The sequence below is a fragment of the Ambystoma mexicanum genome, chromosome 6q, assembly GCF_040938575.1.
Source record: "Ambystoma mexicanum isolate Mex_15411 chromosome 6q, UKY_AmexF1_1, whole genome shotgun sequence".
NCBI lineage: Eukaryota > Metazoa > Chordata > Amphibia > Caudata > Ambystomatidae > Ambystoma > Ambystoma mexicanum.
The window spans coordinates 1,188,868,390-1,188,889,112 of NC_090937.1; the positions used below are offsets into that span (position 1 = coordinate 1,188,868,390).

The following is a 20,723-nucleotide window of genomic DNA, read 5'->3' on the forward strand; positions in this document are numbered from 1 at the left end:
TCTATGTTCGGGTCATGCATGTATATGCCAAAATAGTAACCTTAGACATGCGAACATGTGGCAAAATACACCATAACACAGATGTTTGACAAAGAATGGGGACACCAATATGTTTTGAATACTGGGTAAAAAGATGATTAGAGCCAAAGGCATAATTATAATGGACAGTTTGGTACAAACAGTAGAGCGTCAAAACACACCTCAAGATGGCAGCCGCCAGAAATAATAGCTAGAAATAGCTCCTTTTTCATTGTTCAGGTTTTGTATATAAATGCCAAAATGGCAATCAAATGGCGAAGACATAAGGTAAGACTTATTACTTTAATTTTTAGAAGTATAATAACTGCTAATCCCATCACAAAATATTCCATATATTTCAACTGAAAGAAACAGCATATGATATTATAAATTGGCAAGATATAAGGGATGACAAGATGCCAACTAAATTATATTAAATGTGCTTTGTTACAGTGAGTGCAAACAGAAAGAAAACAAACTGTTTGAACACAATGGACAATTGGAATAAGATATGATATGCTAGGTTATGTATAACTTGCTTAATACCCAGAGGTTTCTAAGCACTGACCCGGGGATTGAGCCTGTGGTTCTCCGTGTCGTCTTGCTTCCAAGGCGAGCACGTTGCCCCTGAGCTATCCTCCCGAGACATGATATGAATGACTGCATTTAATCCCAACTCAGTGTTGATTAAAAGCAGGAAATGATCAGCGGGGGCGCTGCTGCGAGCAATCGAGATGGCTGCCTAAGCTGAGAGCTCCGATCCCCTGACTATCGTGATACTAAATTAATCCTGATTGGAGCCAACAAGACCATAAATACCCTTTTGGCCTGAAGCCTCAACGTGCACTGCAGGCTCTGAGCAACTTTGAGCAAAAACCGCAGCCCCGTTGCAGAGTTCGCATCGAACTAAGAAGGGGCGGGCTGACCCACTGACTGTAATCCGCCACACAGATCCACAGGAGACCTACGCCATACCGCGGCTGCGAGATCATAGCAGGGCCGCGTGGGGGAGGGGCGCTGCCTCCGTCCCGCTGATGTGGATGTGCCCGTCCACTCCTTCCGCCTACAACATTCCTCAGAGCTTCCTTCCACCAGTGTGCGGCAGATCCTGGAACGAGCGGAGGAGGACCCGGAGGCTCCCCTGCACCTCGCCTCAGCGTACCGGTGGGCATACCACCAACCGCGTGGAGATGGCTGCTGGTCCCGGGCTGGCTTTCTGCTGCCACTCGTGCCCCTCGTTGGGCTACAGGGGGATTGACGAAGGAGCCGTCCTGATTGCAGATCCTCCAGTGAGGTGGAGTAGCAGAACGAGGCCCGCCAACAGCATAGAGGTACGTGCCCTGTACTGAGGGGGAAGGAGCGAATGCCAGACAGGCAGTACTCGTGGCCCTATAGTGCGTGTGGGGAGACAACCCAAGCAGCAGAAATCACCGCGTAGCATCCACACATCGATGAAGGACTTGGTGCATTGATTGAGCCCATATAATACGCAGACTGTGTTTAAGCCCAAGCCAAGCCACTACACTGAGTGTACACGCTGTAGGCTGAAGTCCTGGCCTGCCGGCTATCAAAAATCCAACGTTCATGGCCCCATCTCAAGCAGGCCCCGGCTTAATACTGCTCACTTTCAAGGAATCCGCATTGGGACACTGAGCTCTGTAGATTGGGGCCCGCATTTGCTGCTGAAGGCCCAAGCCACCTTAAAACCTCTCGGTAACAGAGTGGCTGAACATACGGCTGCCACAGTTGACTGTCCTGGGAAAGCAGGGGGAATGCACGATAAACCACCCATGCAAGTGGGTTGAAATTGTGTATGGGCCTATCCTCAGAAGGAACCGAGCGACTCCTTGAAACCAACAAGCGCGCAGAGTCCCGGCCCGAGTGTTAAAACCCACAATATAATGGACCTTAGGCAACAACTAGGAGGGGCCGTGAGACACGGCCCATCAGTACTAGACTCAACTATCAACGCTGCCAATTGCAGCAAACCCTAGTACGTTTAGACCCAGCGGGGCGGAACGTGTAGATAAGACACCATACTTACTCAGACAATACTAAGTGGAGGAAAAGGGCCCATACCATCATGAGACGTGGGAGAACACAACCCACTCTCGACTAACATCGGTAACACATGGGCCGCCACGAGAAGAAAAGCACAGGCGCCAAAAAAAAGGCCCAATGGATTCCTTTGCAAGTTTCCAACCCCACGGCTCGCCCGTCACCACACCAATGGGCTTAGACAGCCAGGCTGAGGTGCCACCCGACGCAAGAGAAGACTGCCTGATGACTATGGTGCAAAATTGCTTCTTGGCAGTAAATGTTAAGCTGGACGATATTGTGGCAACAATTAGCTCCTTGAAGGCTAGAGTTGATAAGGAAAGCGTGCACATTACGGATGCAGAGAACAGGATCAGCACGAACGAAGATGCTATAACACAACACAGCCGGGACATTGCACAGCTGAAGGGAGACCTGCGCAAGACCCGAGCTAAGTGTGAGGATCTCGAATCGAGATCTAGAAGAAACAACATTCGCATTGTCGGAATTGCAGAATCCTTCTGTAAGGGTCTGATGGAGCGCCATGTGGAAAACCTATTGAAATCCCTTCTAGGCACAGAATCCTTCTCCGATCACTTCCTTGTGGAAAGGGCATACCTCACTCTGGCACCACCACCTAAACCTGGAGCGCCTCCACGCACGATAATTGCACGCTTACTTAACAACAGGGACAGGGACATGATCCTAAGGCTGTCCAGACAATAAGGTACCCTACACTATGAGGAAAACAGAGTGCACATATACCCGGGTTTTTTCGACCAGTGTCCAAACACAAAGGAGATCCTATGAACCTGTCAAGAGACAACTACAGCTTCGCCACATCCCCTATGCCCTCATCTTCCCAGCGAAGATGGGAATCCAATACGGGGGCAGGTCGCATTTCTTTGAAAATCCCACTGAAGCCATGGCATATGTCGAAGCAAATATCCCTATCCCCCCAGGGAGCGGGCACGGGACTAAAACATGCAGCCATGCCTGGATGAAGCTAACCCTGACTCAGCTGATTGAGCTGGGCCTGAATCGAGATCCTTCTACGTGCTGTAGGGCCTGCAACAAGTGTGTATAGCTCAAATGAACAATAACTGTTACAGTGGGGATCTGTCGAAGGAGGCCATGCAGCTGCAACAAGCTACCCTCAGGAGAATTCCACAGGTTATGGGAGTTTTGGGGAATGGGACACATCATCGGGTTGGGTTTGATGGTGCGGGAGGGGGTGGGAATGGGATACAAAGTTTGGTTACAATGGACAAATGTTTAAAATCTGAGAGTTTAGTTGCATCGGACACGGCTACTATAGCAGACAGCACATACAGACGGAGTCATATTACTATAGCAAAGGAAGATTATGGCACAGGTTGCCAAGGTATAACTATTGAACTCCTTTCATGGAACATCCGTGGTCTCAATAACCCAATCAAGGTGGGAAAACAGCAGCATATATCACCAGACATAACCCCCATATCATACTTTTACAAGAGTCTCACGCACTCGGTCAAGTCTGTACTAACTTTCTCCCTAAGTGGGGCCCGCTAAGATATTATACTGAATACTCCTCCCATTCCAAAGGGGTTCTCACAATGATCCATCCGGGACTAGGATTTCGGCTTCGAGACACTAAAATAGATGCTCAGGGGAGATATGTTCTGGTCTGGGGGGAGGTGGCGGAATGAGAGGTTGTTATTGTCAACACATATGGCCCTAACATCGATGACCCTGACTTCTACAACACCATACATAACATGCTAACCACTGCTGAAGATGCGGCAGTAATTTGGGGTGGTGACTTCAACACGATCCTCGACACGACCCTTGACCGGTCCTCAGCTTCCCCCCGATCCCCTTCTAAGGCTGCATTGATTAAACGGCAGATAATGCAACAAATGTCTATGGTAGATATATGGCGGGAGCTACACCCACAGGAAAAAACGTTCCACTTATTATTCATCAGTGCATGACTCTGAGTCCCGCATTGATTATTGGCTTCTACACTATCAAGCTCGGTCTTGAGCTGTGAGAATTACCCACGCACACTTTCGGACCACTCCCCATATCAATCACCCTGACCATCCGTGACGTCACTCCACTTTCTAAATGCTGGAGAATGCCGCCCGCGATGCTAAGAGACCCACATGTGTGCAAATCATTACACATTGAAATATAAGAATTCTTTCAACTAAATGAAGGAACTGTAGACAAGTATGTCACGATATGGGAAACTTTTAAGGTATGGGTGTGAGGCGCGATCATGGCCAAGTTCTCAGGGCTACTGAGGTCTGTCAGGAGGGAATTAGATATGATGGAAGCAAAACTCAAGTTGATTTAGTTTGAATATACTATTACACACAGTAAAGAAGCCCTTTCTGATATACACTTGACATTGGTGAATTTAATAAACTAGCGGAATGGGAGATTCAGTACATGGCTGCCCCAGGCTCCTAGATAAGGGGAAGGCAACAAGGCAGGGAAATTCCTTGCTCAGATGCTCAAGGCCGAGAGCTATCATACCCCCATTAATAACATCCAGACACCAAATGGGAACATGGTAAATCGGGATTAAGACATTAATGACACGTTCTCCGAGTATTATAAGACACTGTATTCTAACGGAGACACCAAATTGAGCGATGAGATAACAGATTATGTACATGCGCTCGACCTCCCAACCCTCACCCTAGAAACACGACGGCTGTTAGACACCCCCATCTCACTGGAGGAAATAACAGAGGCAATTAAAGCTTTGACCCCAGGCAGTGCCCCGGGTACGGATGGACTGGGAGTGGAATTATACAAAGAACTTCAGGACAAGCTAGCCCCGGCCCTGTTGAAGGTCTGGGAAGAGGCGATGGAACGGGGAATATTACCACACACTATGCGTGAAGCAGTAATTACAGTCATCCTCAAACCCCGGCGGCCCCCACATAACATGGGCTCATACAGACCCCTTTCACTCATCAACACGGACGCAAACATTTTTGCAAAAGTTCTGGCAACTAGACTACTCCCCTATATGTCCATACTGGTTTACCCTCACCAAGCCGGCTTCATACCGACTAGATCCACGGCCCTGAATGTAAGACGACTCTTCAGAGTGATGGAGCAGATAGACCCCAAGGCGAATGCAATAGTAGCATCACTTGATACTGAAAAGGCTTTCGATTCAGTCTCCTGGTCTTATCTGTTTCTGGTGCTCGAGAGATTCGGACTGGGTCATTATTTTGTCAAATGTGTTCAACTACTTTACACATGCCCGGAAGCAAGGGTCCTAACCAACCACATAATGTCATCACTGTTTCCGTTAAATAGAGGTACCAGACAGGGTTGTCCCTTCTCCCCCATACTGTTCACGCTCACCATAGAACCCATGGCCGAATATGTGCGGCAATACCACTCCCACAGGGGGCTCAGAAAGCCTGGTGCACCCCAAATAATCTCCCTCTATGCAGACGACACTCTGCTATACATCCGACATCCCGAAGAAAATGTGGCCCCCATTATGGCGGATATCGAGAGGTTCTCTAAAAATTAAGGATACAGGGTTAACATTGCCAAGTCCGAATTGTTCCCACTTACTCCCAACACCAAAGACATGACTAACATACAAGGGTTTAAGTGGTCCCCTGTGCATATCTGCTACCTGGGCATCATGGTATCGAGGGAAAAATGCACATTATATGTGGACAATCACTTTTTTTCACAAAGCTCAACTCATTGACCTCTACATTTGCATGGGCGGGAAAAACTGCCAGGCTGAAATGGTCCAAAATGGCGGAACCTTTCTCAAAGGGTGGGATATCGGAACCTGATTTCGAACTTTACTACTTAACTTCGCAGGCCCACTTCGCGAGACACTGGTTCAACCCGGAGGATACGGCCACGCATATCCCCTTGGAAAAATATGCAGCATCTCCCTCGGACGTACGATCAGTGATGTTCGACCCCAAGCGGAAGGACTCCTGCGAATACGATCCCGTCAGCACCACTGCACAAGCATGGTTCAAGATGTATAGAAGGATCAGTCTTACGTACCCATACGATCCAGAGACACCTTTATGGAATTATTTTGGCATAACACATACATTTGATAAGACAATACAAAATGCGTGGGAACCAAAGAAGCAATTCAAGATGCGCAACATGTTCCCAGATGGCAAGTTGTGCGAGCTGAATGACTTTGTTGAGGCAGTGGGAGGGGGGCACCTCCAACTTTTTCAATTCCACAGAATGAAAGCCGTCTTCACTGCTAAATGGCCTACATTCCCGGCCGAACTACCCACACATGAATGTATCGGGGCGATGACGGAACCAGCGGGTCACAGGAAGAGTGTATCTGCACTATACAACCTAGTTCAAACACACTCCAAATCAAGTAACAACATTAAGGAGGCTTGGGAACGAGATCTGGGGGTAGAACTTTGTGAAACTAGCTGGCTCAGATACTGCAACCTCACTAAATATGTCTCTATGAACTCAAAGTTGCGACACATCCAATTCAAAATACTTAATCAACTCCATTACATCCCCACCAAACTGGCTATGTTCGTAGACGGGCACACAGGGAAATGTCCCAGATGTAATGCCCCCAAGGCGGACTCATTTCATATGTACTGGGACTGCCCACCTGTGGCTAAATTCTGGGGAGAGGTAGCAGAGATTCTAGAAGACATCACTACAATTCTGGCTACACCCTCCCCACGGAAGTATCTATTCGGAGATATTGGTAAGGTGGCGGAGACCACCAGACATCTCTTCAATGTAGCATGTGTAGTTGCAAAGCAAAACATCCTGAAATGCTGGAAATCCACAGAAGCCCCCAGAAGAGTTGACTTTTTGAAAGACCTGTCAATGATTAATGAATGCGAAGAACAATTCACTATAACTTTACCATCAGTATGCCGACCCAAGGACATATGGGCGCTGTTCCGACTTTATTTATGTAACATGATCCCCGAAGAGGGAAGTGATGTACTGTCGTCTCCTTAAAGAAATATACAAGTGAATGATATGATGTAAACAAACAGATATGTTTACACCCTACTGTTTTCTTTACTCCTATTCTTCCTAACTTAAACATGATACTGTGTAGACTGCCTGTGGCCCAGTTTTGATGTAACTCTCTTTGGAGAAATAAAGTTTTTTTTTTTTTTAAAAAGCAGGAAATGATCGATAGAGGAAAGCACAAGGTTAGTGATATATTGTAGCACATTTCTTGTATAAAGCAGAGACACGTACTGTTTTTAAAATAAATATTTATCAGATATATAAAAATAAAGACGAAATAATGGAGATATTAGGGATTCTTATTGGTTAATTAACATGAATGTTAAATCGAAACCAATTCATAATATAAGTACCTGCATAACTGAATAACTGATTGTGAATCCAAAGATAGCATTGATCATGATATAACATTTACACTTCATAATATTCAGAGTTAGGACCTAATAGTTACGGAAATCAATGTATTTTTTAAACAAAATATCAATTTGGGTTACATATTGCAACTATGAATAGTACAATGAAGTTATTCAATGTACTGATTACTAATATATTTTTTTGGTTTTGTGATTTTTTCTATTTCATTTCATCAAGTATATATACTCAGTGATTAAAATTGGATCTGGCAAGCAGAAAATAGAAGAATAGGAAATTGCTAAAATATGTATGTTCATTGTAGAGATGTCACTTTTTGCCAAGGGTCTCAAAACCTGTGTTGGCAACAAACAAATAAAAGCAAATTGTTTATTATAGCAACAAACAAATATGAGCAAATTATGTTTATTATACATGAACTGATATCATTTAATTTAAATGTATTATTTGGAGACAAAAAACAAATATGTTTTAATTTCTGTCTACTATGGAAACAAACAAAAAGGAGCTCACAGGATACTGCCCTATAACTACCGAATAATTCTTTACATTTGGAGTACTACATTTGATGATGTTAGGGGGGAAATTGCCTTGACTTGGTTTAGATAGTGAACTGTGGTTTAAAATAGCTATACCCAGCGCTGATAAAAAATCTTTCAAATACCCCCAACTTTCTGTATTTATGTCTAAGTATATTGTGGCTACACATTTTACTATGCATGCTTTTTTTACCTAGGTTTTGCATTCCGCCATGCAAAAAAAGGCATAATTGGCAGTTTTTTGTTGTTTTAGTTAAAGGAGTGGCTACATTCAACTATGTTGTATAGCATAGTAGCACCTTGATGACTCTTGTTAAAATTCAAATGAATAAATGATGCAATGAAAGTGAGTTGTTTAAAATGCTGCATGTTTGCACTTTAGTAAAATGCTCAGCAACCCGTCAATGCAAAGTTTGTGTTATGATTACTTACAGTAAAGTGTCTAATTACTTACAGACATTATGGAGTTACAGCCAAGCTACTTTAGTATGTCATAAGTTTATGAAACCCCAAAGCTATCTTATCCATCTAAATCCCTATTAGTTCAATCTGCCTTTATTTGCCTTTTTTTGTGGCATTTTTTCAAAATGGCCACCGCATTTTTCCTGTAACAGTGGCTTCCTCTCTAGACCTTTCCACCATCAGCTGTCCTGCGATTGGCCACTTGGCCAGCCTTATTGGCCAACCGGGGACCGGCAGGCTTTAGCCAGCCTGTTGTTCTAAGGCCCCTGTCAGCTTCCCTGTTCGCTGCCAGTTCGCTACATGAATCCAATACCACACCTTGACTCTCTTGGGTGCTGTCAGTTCACAAGCATGATTTTAGACCACTAAGACTCTTGTACCTCCCACTCCATGGGTTCGTTTCCATCCTTCTGCTTACCCTTTCTATTCCCTTAACTGACTTTCACTCTTCCCTCTGCTAGCTTCAACTGGTCTCCTGGTACGCTATCAAATGCTCTAGGTTCAGCACCTGCCTCTAATTCTTACCTCATTTCTTTCACCAATGTAGCCTTAACATTACAATTTGGGTTGTTCTGAAAGTCAAATGTGGGTGTGTTTTGTAACTGCAATTTAGGTTGTTCTGAAAGTCAGATTTGGGTGTGTTTTCCATATCACCTCAGGTCCTAAATTGTAACTGGCTAGCCCAGTGACTGTTCCTTACCGCTTCTCTTGCATATTTCTCCTACTGCCTCCTCTATCTACTCACTCATGGCGTTATCTATCTCTCCTATCTACTCCAACTGCTTCTCTAGCAACTATCCTTCCCTGCTCACTAGGTCTGGTAAGAAGAAATTCAAAAAGGATATCTTGGCTTCAAACCCAGGTCTCCCCATCACCAATACCTATTCTAGTGCCTCTGCCAGACAAACCCTCACTGACATTCTCTTTTTCGTTCCTTCACCTGATCTATGGACTAATATGATCACTGTGCTTTGTCCTGTCTCCTCCTCTCCTATTAATGGTGGCACCCACTGGGAAGTCCTCATGGCTTTCTTTGAGTCCTCCAGAGTCATCATTAATGTCTACCTAAGTGGCACTGTCATTGTCCAAGGCCCTCAGGCTAATCTCCTACTCTTTGATAGACGGTTCCCTCGCCTAATCAATTTCCTCTCATCTCCTGCTGTCCCCTCCTCTCCCCCCTTGGCTACCTTGCCCTCTCTCTCCTCCTCCTCTGCCCCTCCTAGGGCCCTTTCTCCTCCGCAGGGCGTACCTCTGATCTGTACCCCTCCCCGGAAGGTCTTTAAGAATGGCAACCTTCTTCATCTCGCCACTCTCAACTCTAGCTCGGCTGTCAAACACTCATCTGACATCTGCCACCACCTCGAAGAACTATACCTTGATGTTCTCGGTCTTACCGAGACCTGGCTCACGGCCAGCTCAGTCATGAGTTTTGACACTCTCCTCCCTGACGGCTACAAGATCCTCTCCGCTCCGAGATCCAACCGGTCTAGAGGAGGTGTAGCCTCAACCACTCAACTCCTTCTCATTGGTGACCTCAATATCCATCTGGATTCTCCCTGTTCTTTATCTGTGCTCTTTCTCGACCTCTGCGATTCACTATCCCTCTCCATCCACCCCTCTGGCCTGACTCACTCTGCCGGTCACAAACTTGATGTCTTGATCTCCTCTGGCCTCCTCCTCTCCATTCCTCTGGCTACTCCTCTCTCCTGGAGTGACCACTGCCTCTTCTCCTCTCATCTCTCTCTCTCTTCCCCCCCAAGCTAAGCCTACCCCAACACTACCACCTACCATCTCAGACATCCGGCCCATGAAGCGCGTATCAGTTGAGGCTTTCACTGCCACCTTCTCTCCCCCCCTTGTCCTCTGGCTAACTCACACCCAGACACAGCCCTGTACCTTCTCTACTCTTCTATTTCTGATACTCTTGATGCTCGTGCCCCTGTCATGAGGATCCGTTTGAAGTCCAAAGCCAAGTGCAATTCCTGGTATGACTCTGACCTAGCTATACTTAAATGTAAGTGTAGGGCAGCTGAAAGAGAATGGAGGGCTTCTTGTTCATCCCCTGCCACCTGCTCCAAAGGCAATACAGACTCTCTGTCCGCTCCCAGAAGATAGTCCACATTCAAGCCCGTGTCTCTGCGGCATCTAACAACTCATCAGAACTCTTTAAAATCTGCAAGGAGCTGGCCAACCCTGCTGCAGTCTCCACCCCCCCTCTCACCTCGCAGGCTCTTTGCAATGCCCTTGCCGCTCACTTTATCTCTAAAACCCAGGACATCTTGTCCACCCTCTCCTCCACTCCCCCTCCTCTCCCCTCTCTGTCTCTGCTTGCTGTCCCTCCTCCAGCTACCCCGCCACCCTCTTTCTCCTCCTTTCCTTTTTTTTCACCTGATGAGGTTGCTAGACAAGTCCGATCTATGAAAGCCTCATCAAATCAAGTCCATCCCTGCTCCTCTAAAACCTTTAAGGACCACATTGATAACCTTGCTCCGGCCCTTGCCGATTTCTGCAACCTCTACTTTGACTCTGGATCTTTCCCCTCTCCCCTGAAGCACTCCATTGTGCATCCTCTGCTCAAGAAACCCACAGCCGATCCTTCTTGTCCGGCTAACTATCGCCCAATTTCCATTACTTCCTTTTTGGGTAACTCCTGGAAAAGCTGGCCATCACTCAGCTAAACCTTCATTCCAATTCTGTTGGCTCTCTCCATGACCACCAATCTGTCTTCAGAGCTGCCAGAAGCACAGAAACTGCTCTCCTGAACACCCGTGAAGATCTGCTTTCCAACCTTGACTCTAACATTCCATCTGTCCTTATCCTACTTCATCTCTCCTCTGCCTTCGACACGGTCAACCACACACCCTGCTCAACCATCTCCGTGACAACCTGGGTATCACTGATCAGGCTCTGGTCTGGCTGGCCTCTTTCCTCTCTGATCGACCCTCCCCGGTACAACTTGGGTCCTTCCTTTCATCGATCTCTGTCTCTGCCTGTGGTGTTCCCCAGGGGTCTAACCTCTCGCCCTGGCTTTTCAACCAATGCCAGGCAGCTGTCGCCTACTGCATTTCCATTTTCTGCTTAAACTTCCACTGCTATGCTGATGACACTCAACTAATTTTAAGGCTGCCCTCGGCCACCTCCTCTCCTTCCCTCATTTTTGATTGCCTAATTGCCATTCAAAATTGGTGTACTGCCAACGATCTTTGTCTGAATGCCAACAAGACTAAGATCCTCCTCATAGGTACACCTTCACCATCCTTTGCCCTTACTCTCTGGCCGGCCTCCCTTGGCCCTCCTCCTACCACCACCTGCAAGGCCAAGAACCTCGGGGTCATCTTTGACTCCACACTTTCCTTCTCTGCACACATTTCTGACATCTCTAAAAAGTCATACTTCTTACTCCACCTCCTCAGAGGTACTCTGCCTTTCCTCTCCTTCCCCCAGACGCTCACTGTCTCTCAAGCTCTGCTTCTCTCCAGGTTGGACTACTGTAACAGCCTCTTTCTAAATCTTTCTAAATCTACCTGCCTCCACTCCCGCCCTCTACAACTAATCCAGAACAGGACTGCGAGACTTGTCTTTGGCCTCAAGCCCTGGGATCGTATCCCTTCATTGGCTCCCAATGGATGCAAGGATTACATTTAAAACCCTCTGCATTGTCCACAATGCTTTCTGGGACCTGGGTCCGAAATACCTTTAAATACCCCTTCGCAAATACCTCCCCTCTCGAGCCCTTCGCTCCTCTACCTCTAACTCCCTCAGGATTAGTCATTTTTCAAAGAAACGAGCTGGGGGCAGGTCTCTGTCCTCGACTGGGGCCTCCCTTTTGAACAGCCTACCGGCCACCTTGAACCTTGAGGAGAACCATCTCCAGTTCTGGAAGCAGCTCAAGACCTTCCTCTTCGCTTCCGCCTTTGCCCCTCTTCTCCCCTGCTGACCTGTTTTTCTCTCTTGGCACTGTGCACCTGGACACCCTCTGTCCTTCGGGCCCACGTACCTGCTCACCCTGCCTCCCTCCTGCACTGCCTCCGGGCCTCCCATTGCACTGGGTTCTGTATCTGTAACCATACAGTGCCCCACACTTCCTCTGCACTTATCAGATATACCCTATCTGATTAATCTTGCACTTGCCACTTGCTGGCTGCACTACCACTTTTTCATTGCCTGTATTTATTCATTTATTTAACTTATTCTTTTCTCTCCTCTGTTCTGCACTTTCCACTTCTCCCCCTTCCACGCACTTCCCCCTTTTCCCTTCTCCATGCACTTGCGCGTTCTTAATGTCACTGGGCCTAGCAAGTTCTCCCTTGTTCCCCTCCCTTTCATTGGTCGCGCTCTGAAACACTTGTGTACGAGTGCGTTATAAATAAAATATCATATCATATATATCATATCATATATATATATATATCATATATATCCATTGCCCTGGCACAGAAGTACGAAGATTTAGATTATTGCTTCGTAATAATCAACTTGCTATTAGAGCCATTCGAGGCAGGCAATGGAAAATAGCCAGAGCAGAAAGATTTTGTAGAATCTGTGAAATTGCTGGAAATATCGAAACGGCTAAGCATCTGTTGACAGAGTGTCCCAAGTTGGGCCATATTTATATGACCACTTTGGGTCATCTGACTCATGATTACAACATGATAAAAACAAATGAATTTTGGCTGTATTGTTTGAATACGCAATGTGAAGCTTAGTGAAGAATAATATAGGTAACACACAATGAAGACCATATCACCCCCCTGTGTAAATCTTTGAAAGCTGATGATTATATGGATAATGTACACTGCTCAATTAAGTCTTAGGGCCTCATTACGAGCATGGCGGTAGCTACCGGCACTACCACCCACGATTGGGCAATAACCAGCCCATTACGAGTTGAATGTAATTGCCCATTCGCGGGGATGGTATTGCCGGGCTCCCGGTCCCCATTCTACCCCATTGGGCAGAATGGTGGTGGGGAGCATGGTTGCACCGGCACTGTTGATAACGGTGCCGGTGCAATCACGAGTTCTGCTCGCGGGTGCCGCACAGCCCCCCAGGTAAGACCTGGCAGACTGTCAGGCACCCGCTAATTCGGCAGAATGGTAGAAAGGGTGCCGGTGCCTTACCGGCACCGTTTATACCATTACCGCCAGGGTCGTAATGAGGGCCATTGTTACAATAGGGACCCCCCTTTTCCACGTGATTGTCAATTGATAAGAAATTCATTTTTATTGAATTTTATAGACAATTGTATTTATTATTGAAAGTGTATAATTGTTTTTTTACTATAAACTGTGTATGTGTATGGATTTTAATGGATTTTTAATATATTGAAATAGTTACATCTTGGTATGATTGATAAAAATGAAATTGTAATATCAAGAGTATGAACTGATGTGTATGTAAGGTTTTTGGTTTCAGAGTTTACAGACAGTACCTTGATGGTTATATAGGTCTTAGAATTAAAAAACCTAAAACGAAATGTCTTGACTTCTATAAATTACATCCTACGTGCATTCTCAGGTGACAAACAGCCACTGCAATAACAAAACAAACACCTGTCACACTCATGTCATAGAAGACTGGCAGCAGGCCTTGAAAATCTGTTAAAATACCAAACTAAAGCTTTGTATCCTAGAAGAAAATGTCGAAAGAGCAGTCACCCAACTACAAAAGTGGAACCAAGCATCCAGAGAAAGACTACCTCCTGGAGAATGCAGCTTCAAGATTCCTACTAAAGTGTAGCACTGAATGAAGACCACCTAAGCAGAATTAGTAAAATCCATGGACCAGGTGCAATGAACTATCCTTACCGGGCACCACCTTTCCATGGTCTTCGATATCGTCGCCCATTTGGAAGTGCTACACGGGAGTCCTCCCTAGTCATAACTGAAATGACTCTTGTCTAGCAGAACAAAACACATCAAATATCAAACATCAAACTAGGAAGATCCCAATCTAACTACACAAGGGCAACACATTGGGTGTTCTAATCACAATGGTGGTGGTCAGCAAATAATACATAAAGCAGCTGATCAAAAAAAGAGAATTCATGTCTTGAAATTTAAAAGGAATGCGTAAGACATGCAAACATGTTTCTGGTTCACTCAAGCTGAGCAGACTGCACCTCTCAGGAAAGATCACATTTGATCAAGGAAATAGGCGTAGCTTGTCCAGGGTGTATTCTGACATGCGGCCTGTGCACTCAACCATCATCACCACATCCCTATGTCCTTGACCTCCCTCTGTGAGCATGGGGCCCTTCCCAGTGACACCCCCAAGAAACGCGACACAGTGCTCTTCCTGTAACATGAGCCTTCTTTTCCTGAATGTCAGCACTTCTAAGACATATATCCCCATCAAGGTACTGTGTGCTCCACAGCAGTACATTTAAAGCATGTCTTGCCACACTCAGGCTTACCTGTAACCACATTTCATGAATCACCTTAACGTAAGTTCATTAATAAATCGTGGAAGTGCAGTTGTGTTTCTAGATTATGATTATTATGAAACCACTTTTAGAATTTTAGTACAAAAACAAATGTGAATTCTCATACCTTTATTTTGCACTTGTATGTGTTGGTAACAAATATATGACTCCCTTGTTGCTACCGGGGTATATGGTATTGATCATGACATGATCGCCACCATGTGGGGCTATTGTGGCTGCCTGACATTTGCTTTTACATTGGACTGCAAACAAATTGATAACAAAAAAAGTCCACTGTAGAGAATGAAGATAGAACAAATTCAAAAGGGAAACCAGCATGAAGCATGGGATACGAAAGAATACACAACATGGGCCCATGGCATCTTAATACAGTTCTCAAACACGCACACCTGCAATTTCCAATGGCATGATTACGGCAAGGAGAACTAGCTAGGCAATCATGATCGCTTGTATATTTGCTTCACAGGAGAAGCGCACTAAAACGTGAGTGAGAAACGTTCAGTGCCTTGAGAGTGCTCTGAGTTAATGGGCCAGAAATGTACCGTACCAGAAGACAGGTATCTTTTCGTTTGGCTCTGCTTCATTTTTCCATTTTCATGCAGCAGCGTAACAGCCGTTTTGAAAATCTTCTTAATCTCTTCTGATATTTCCTTCCATTTCTTCTCGTTCACAGAGTTTGCAGAAGAGTCCATCTGCGAAATCAGGCAAAATATCCATTAATTCACAGAGTGTATACAAGAGATCAGAGGCCATTTGCAAAATAGCTGATGTAAAATACTGCATATTAATTCGCAGAGTTCTCAGAAGAGCCGTTCTGCGCACTGTTGCATGAAACACATGCTGCTGTTAGTTGCAGCTTGTCTTCACCCCACTGATGAATGCAGAGGAGGACATTATATATATCTAAGATTATTGCACTTGGCAGTAGTTTTCAGCTGGAAGATTACAACAACACTATTATGGCAACACTCCACTAAATGGCCCTCACTGTTATCTCAAACTTCTTCACAATTGCTGGCCACTCGCATCTTTCATTTTTCAGTCTTCCTCATCTTCCTTGACCTCTCGCCTGCCTTTAAGGCCGTTGATCAACCCACTCTCCTCCTGGTAATCTCTAATCTTGACTTTCCAGACAACTGGGCCTCATTACGAGCTTGCCGGTCCGGATACAACGGTACCGGTAAGCTTGCCGGTACCGTTGTATCCAGACCGGCAAACTCCGAGTTGGGTTTGTGGGTGCCTTTCATTCCACCAGGTCTGACCTGGTGGAATGAAAGGCACCCGCAAGCACAGAACGTCAGATACACAGGCACCGCCTGTGCATCCGGCTTCCCCATTCCCATTGAGCCCAATGGGGCCAAACTGGGAATGGGGAAGAATTTTTCCGCTGATCAGGAATGGGCAAATACCGAGTCCGGCAAGGCCGTAATGACCCGGTGATTGCCCATTTCTGGGCACTGGGAAACAAATGAATACCGGCGGCAGCCATGCCTGTATTAAAGGCACGGCTACCACCAGCCTCGTAATGAGTCATATTGTCCTTGAATGGATCACCTCATGCCGGTTCATTACTCTTTTCCATCTCATGGAATCATGACTCATCCTCATCTACCCGCTTTCACTGAGTGTTTGCATATCGTTTGATTTGGCCCTCTGCTCTTCACTCTATAGACAACCCTTTTCCTGTAAACTAATTTTGTAGATCTGTTTCTAATGTCATCTTTTTACAGTTGACATTCAAATCATTTTCTATTTCTTCTCCACCATTAGCCATTAGATTTATTTGTGCTGTCAGATGCTCAAATTCCATAGGACATCAAATCCTACCCTCTAGTATTTTCATTCCCACCACCGCACCCCATCCCCCAATGCTCCCAACCTAGGGCTATTCTTTGACAACAACAGCACATATAACCTTTCACCCATTCTTCTGCTGAGACTGCTAGGCTCCTAGAAATGGTGGACTTCTGACCCAAAACTTTCATCTATCATGATACTAAGTCCCTAATCTCCACCCTAGTTCTCGTCAAGTTGGACTATAGTTTCGGCTGCCTCCTGGTATTCCCCCTATACTATTTTACCACACACAATAAAGTATGGAACTTTACCACCTATATCCTATCTATTATTCCATAATCTTAATCTACAACTTCACACTGCATGCAACCTCTCTTTGCAAAAATATTCCCTCATCAAATTCCTGCCCTTAGTACTGAGGTTTATCCATGGAATCTACTATCCTGCCCATTTATCTCCTGGCTTAGTATATCTCACTATTTTACACTTTACTACCTCTACTCTCAATATTTCCATAACTTCACCACTACCCCTGACCTTAATGCACAACTTCCGATTTCCACTCTTTACCCCACACCTCTATTTAAGTAACATTTATTGGGGTATCTGTGTCTTCAACCTATGTCGTTGGCTCCTGTGATTATTCCCAAGATCTTGGCACTTCTCCCCAGAAGGGATCTCTTCCCTGTAAGGCTAGGGAGGTGAGCCTGCTACACAACATTCCCTCGTGGAGTGGTGATCAGTGGGACTTCAAAAGGAGAGATTCCCCTTTTGGGGACAAGGACTCCCGTTCCGTGAAGAACTCTCTGCCCCACTTTCCTATGAACTCCTCAGACCATCACTGCCTCAAAAGAAACAACCTGAACAGACCACGGTTTGCTATTGTAACGTAACTTCTAACATTAAAACCCAACACAAATCCACTGAGAAGAAGAAGAGCTCAGGAGTAGGGAATTGTACGATCGGACCAAAAAGAAAATGGTCTGACTGTACAAAAAATCCAAAAATGCATACCACCAAAGATCCACACACCAAAAGTTCGAACCTTTGGTGGCATGCATTGTAGGTACGTAAAAAGAAAAACGGGGCATGCAGGGGTATCCCCCGCAACATCCCGCTCACTATACTGTGTGGTATAGTGAGCGGGGTGTTACGGGGGACAGCTCCGCAGCACAACTGAGAAAAAGAAAAAAAAAACAGGGGCTGCGGGGGTGTTCCCGTAACACCCTGCTCCCTATAACTTACAGCATTGTGTTGATATAAAGGAAATCTAGAGGAGTAGAGGCCAAGATATTCGAGTGGGGAAACAAGGAACTGCAAATAAGTAAAGACAGGGGATACCTGACAGAAGGTGGAATAGTCCCCTTGAGGAATTACAGGAACTGACTACCTACGTCACAAGGAACTAGCTTAAGATAGTCTTTTAAGTCTGAGATGGCCTGTCCAGGAGAAGGAAGTCGTTCTCATGGAGCCCCTTTTTGTTGTGTTGGTTAATACAACCCTTAGTGATAAGTTCAGCGTAAGGTAGTTTTTGGACAGAGGATGGACTACTTTACTTTGGACTACCTCACTGACAATGAGCACCCTAGTTCGCTTTCTGATAGGTTGGGAAACACCTCTTTTTGGCAGAGATAGATAGGCGTTTGTTTATTGTTTGAATATCATCCATGCAGAAATAGCACCTCTATGTCCGTCTCCTTCTTCTGACCCACCACACTCCCTATAAGAAAAGATAAGGGAATTCGGTAATAATGTGCATTTTTATATGCATAGAGCATGCCTCATGGTAAGTAAAAGTAACCATAATTATATATCTTCTAGGTAAAAAACGTTACAATGGTGATGGGTCTATCATCCCCAAAAAATGTGTGCCTGAAATATAAAGAACATATATTTATCGATAGACAACATTTAGGGGAGGAAATTTGCAAAAATTCAGAAATTAAAAATGGCAAAAAATAAGCTCAAAAATCCCTTTATTTTAGCAGTTCACAATCTGCAATCAAATTCCAGAAAATGGTCCTCATTTTAGGATGGCTCGTGATTGTGCTTCAAGAGTCCCTCTATTAAATACAAGATAGGGGTATAACTCATTGAACACGCAGGAGTGATGAAGTCACCACACGTGCGTGATGACATCATCAGCACCTAATGCAATGACATCATTATGACAAAGCCGAACAGCTGAATCATGCAACTTTGTTCGTACATTCTACCTTTTTTAGTAATTCTAAAAATAGAGGGACCTATCAGTATATAGTCCTTTGAGTATTTCCCCAACATTTTGTCAACTTAGTAGCTGTTATCCTTATCAAGAATTAAGTATCCTATTTGTTCATAAGGCGAAAATACAGAAGTAAGCATGCATTATTCCTCAAAATAATGCATGCTTTGGCTGGCAAACAAGGTCTTTCAGTTCCATGTCATTCAAAGTCATAACATACACAATACACAGACCTTCACTTATACAAATCTTCTTGGCAAGATAGCTTAGAGGATGCCTTTCAATACATACTCCATCTTAATATAGTATTATAGTCTTTTTCATAGTTTGTTATTTATAAAATATGAAGATATGAAGACAATGCAACATGTATATCATTGAGGTGGCTTCAGTAAATTCACGTAAAAAGAAATAGCAATCAGTAGTTTACATAATACAGAGTTCTAAATAGCAATAGGTCGATTTCTAGCATTATCTCTGATACCGTATCATCTGAATACATAGGCAATTCATAAGCAGATCATAAACGTAAGGGCTGGTCCCCAAAAACCCACCGGGCTATACAAGCTCCCCGGAAAAGACTGGAGGCCCATTAACACAGCACATTTGTTAGCCAAATCCAAGCAAAGCTACTATGCCAGAAATAACAAGGCGAATGAAATGCTCTTGGGAAAGTTAGCCAAAATGAAGAGGAAAAACACAATCATAGGGCTCCGCGACCTACAAGGCAAGGTCCAATATGTGGAAGTAGAAAAACTTCAGCTTGCAGCGGCCCACCTGTCCGAGGTAATGACCACAGCACCACAAGACCAGGAGGAACAACTGGAGTACTTGCGGAAAGCGGCACTTCCCCAGCCAAATTACCTTGTCTGGGAGAGTCTTCACGCCCCAATCTCAGGTGAGGAAGTTGACGCTGCTATTAAATCCTTCGAAGCTAGAGCCCCAGGCCCTGACGGATACTCAACTAAATTCTATAAAATGTTCCACCACCAGTTGATCCCCCCTTTGGTCAACCTCTTCAACTATTTGGTGAGTCGGGGTCTGTCACCCCTTCGATGCAGGAATCTATTACTATACTCCTACTCAAGCCAGACAAAGACCCCAGAGACAATGGTTCTTATAGGCCCATTTCCCTCCTGAACATAGATGCTAATATCTATTCCAAAATCATGGTGAACCGCCTGGCAGGCATTCTGCCCGACATCATCAACCCAGACCACACAGGCTTCATTAAAAATAGGTCAACAGGGGATAACATACGCAGAGCCCTAAACCTAATCAATATCGTGACCCAGGACTCGCAGAAGCTAGCACTGTTGGCGTTAGATGCAACCAAAGCGTTTGACAAAGTTGACTGGTCCTTCTTGCGTCTTACCCTGGAAGCCTTGCACTTCGGGCCGACCTTCTGAAAACTTGTACTAGCCAACTATCCTTCCCTGAAGACCCTCCTCAGGGTCAATGGCTCTGTGTCTAATCCTATGCCCCTAACCTATGGGACCAGACAGGGATGGCCTCTGTCCCCGCTTCTCTTCACCTTGGTTATGGAGCCCTTTGCCCAAAGAATTTGGCCAAACCCAGAGATCAAGGGCCTCCAAATCGGTGCCTCCAAGCCCAAAATAGCTGTGGAAAGTTGCATCGGCGACTGTTGAGACTGTCCTTGTGGAAAACTCATTGAATTCTGAGGTTGCAAGCTTTGCTGTGCTGCTAGAGTTTGTTGTTGCACCGTGTGATTCTGTGCAACTCTATTTCCTCCCTGTTGTAAAAACACAGGTGGATTCCCCATACTTGCTCCTGTTCCTTGGCCGTTTTG

At 45.2% G+C, this 20,723-nt stretch overlaps 1 protein-coding gene across 2 annotated transcripts in view; it reads right to left on the bottom strand.

Annotated features, from left to right (window-relative positions):
- Positions 1-20,723, bottom strand: part of NWD2 (NACHT and WD repeat domain containing 2) — a 935,261-nt gene that overhangs the window by 98,697 nt on the left and 815,841 nt on the right. For both annotated transcript variants that reach the window (XM_069631827.1, XM_069631828.1), the window contains one exon: positions 15,440-15,584. In XM_069631827.1, coding sequence (XP_069487928.1) covers positions 15,440-15,584 — 145 coding nt within the window. The remainder of the gene's footprint in view (positions 1-15,439; positions 15,585-20,723) is intronic.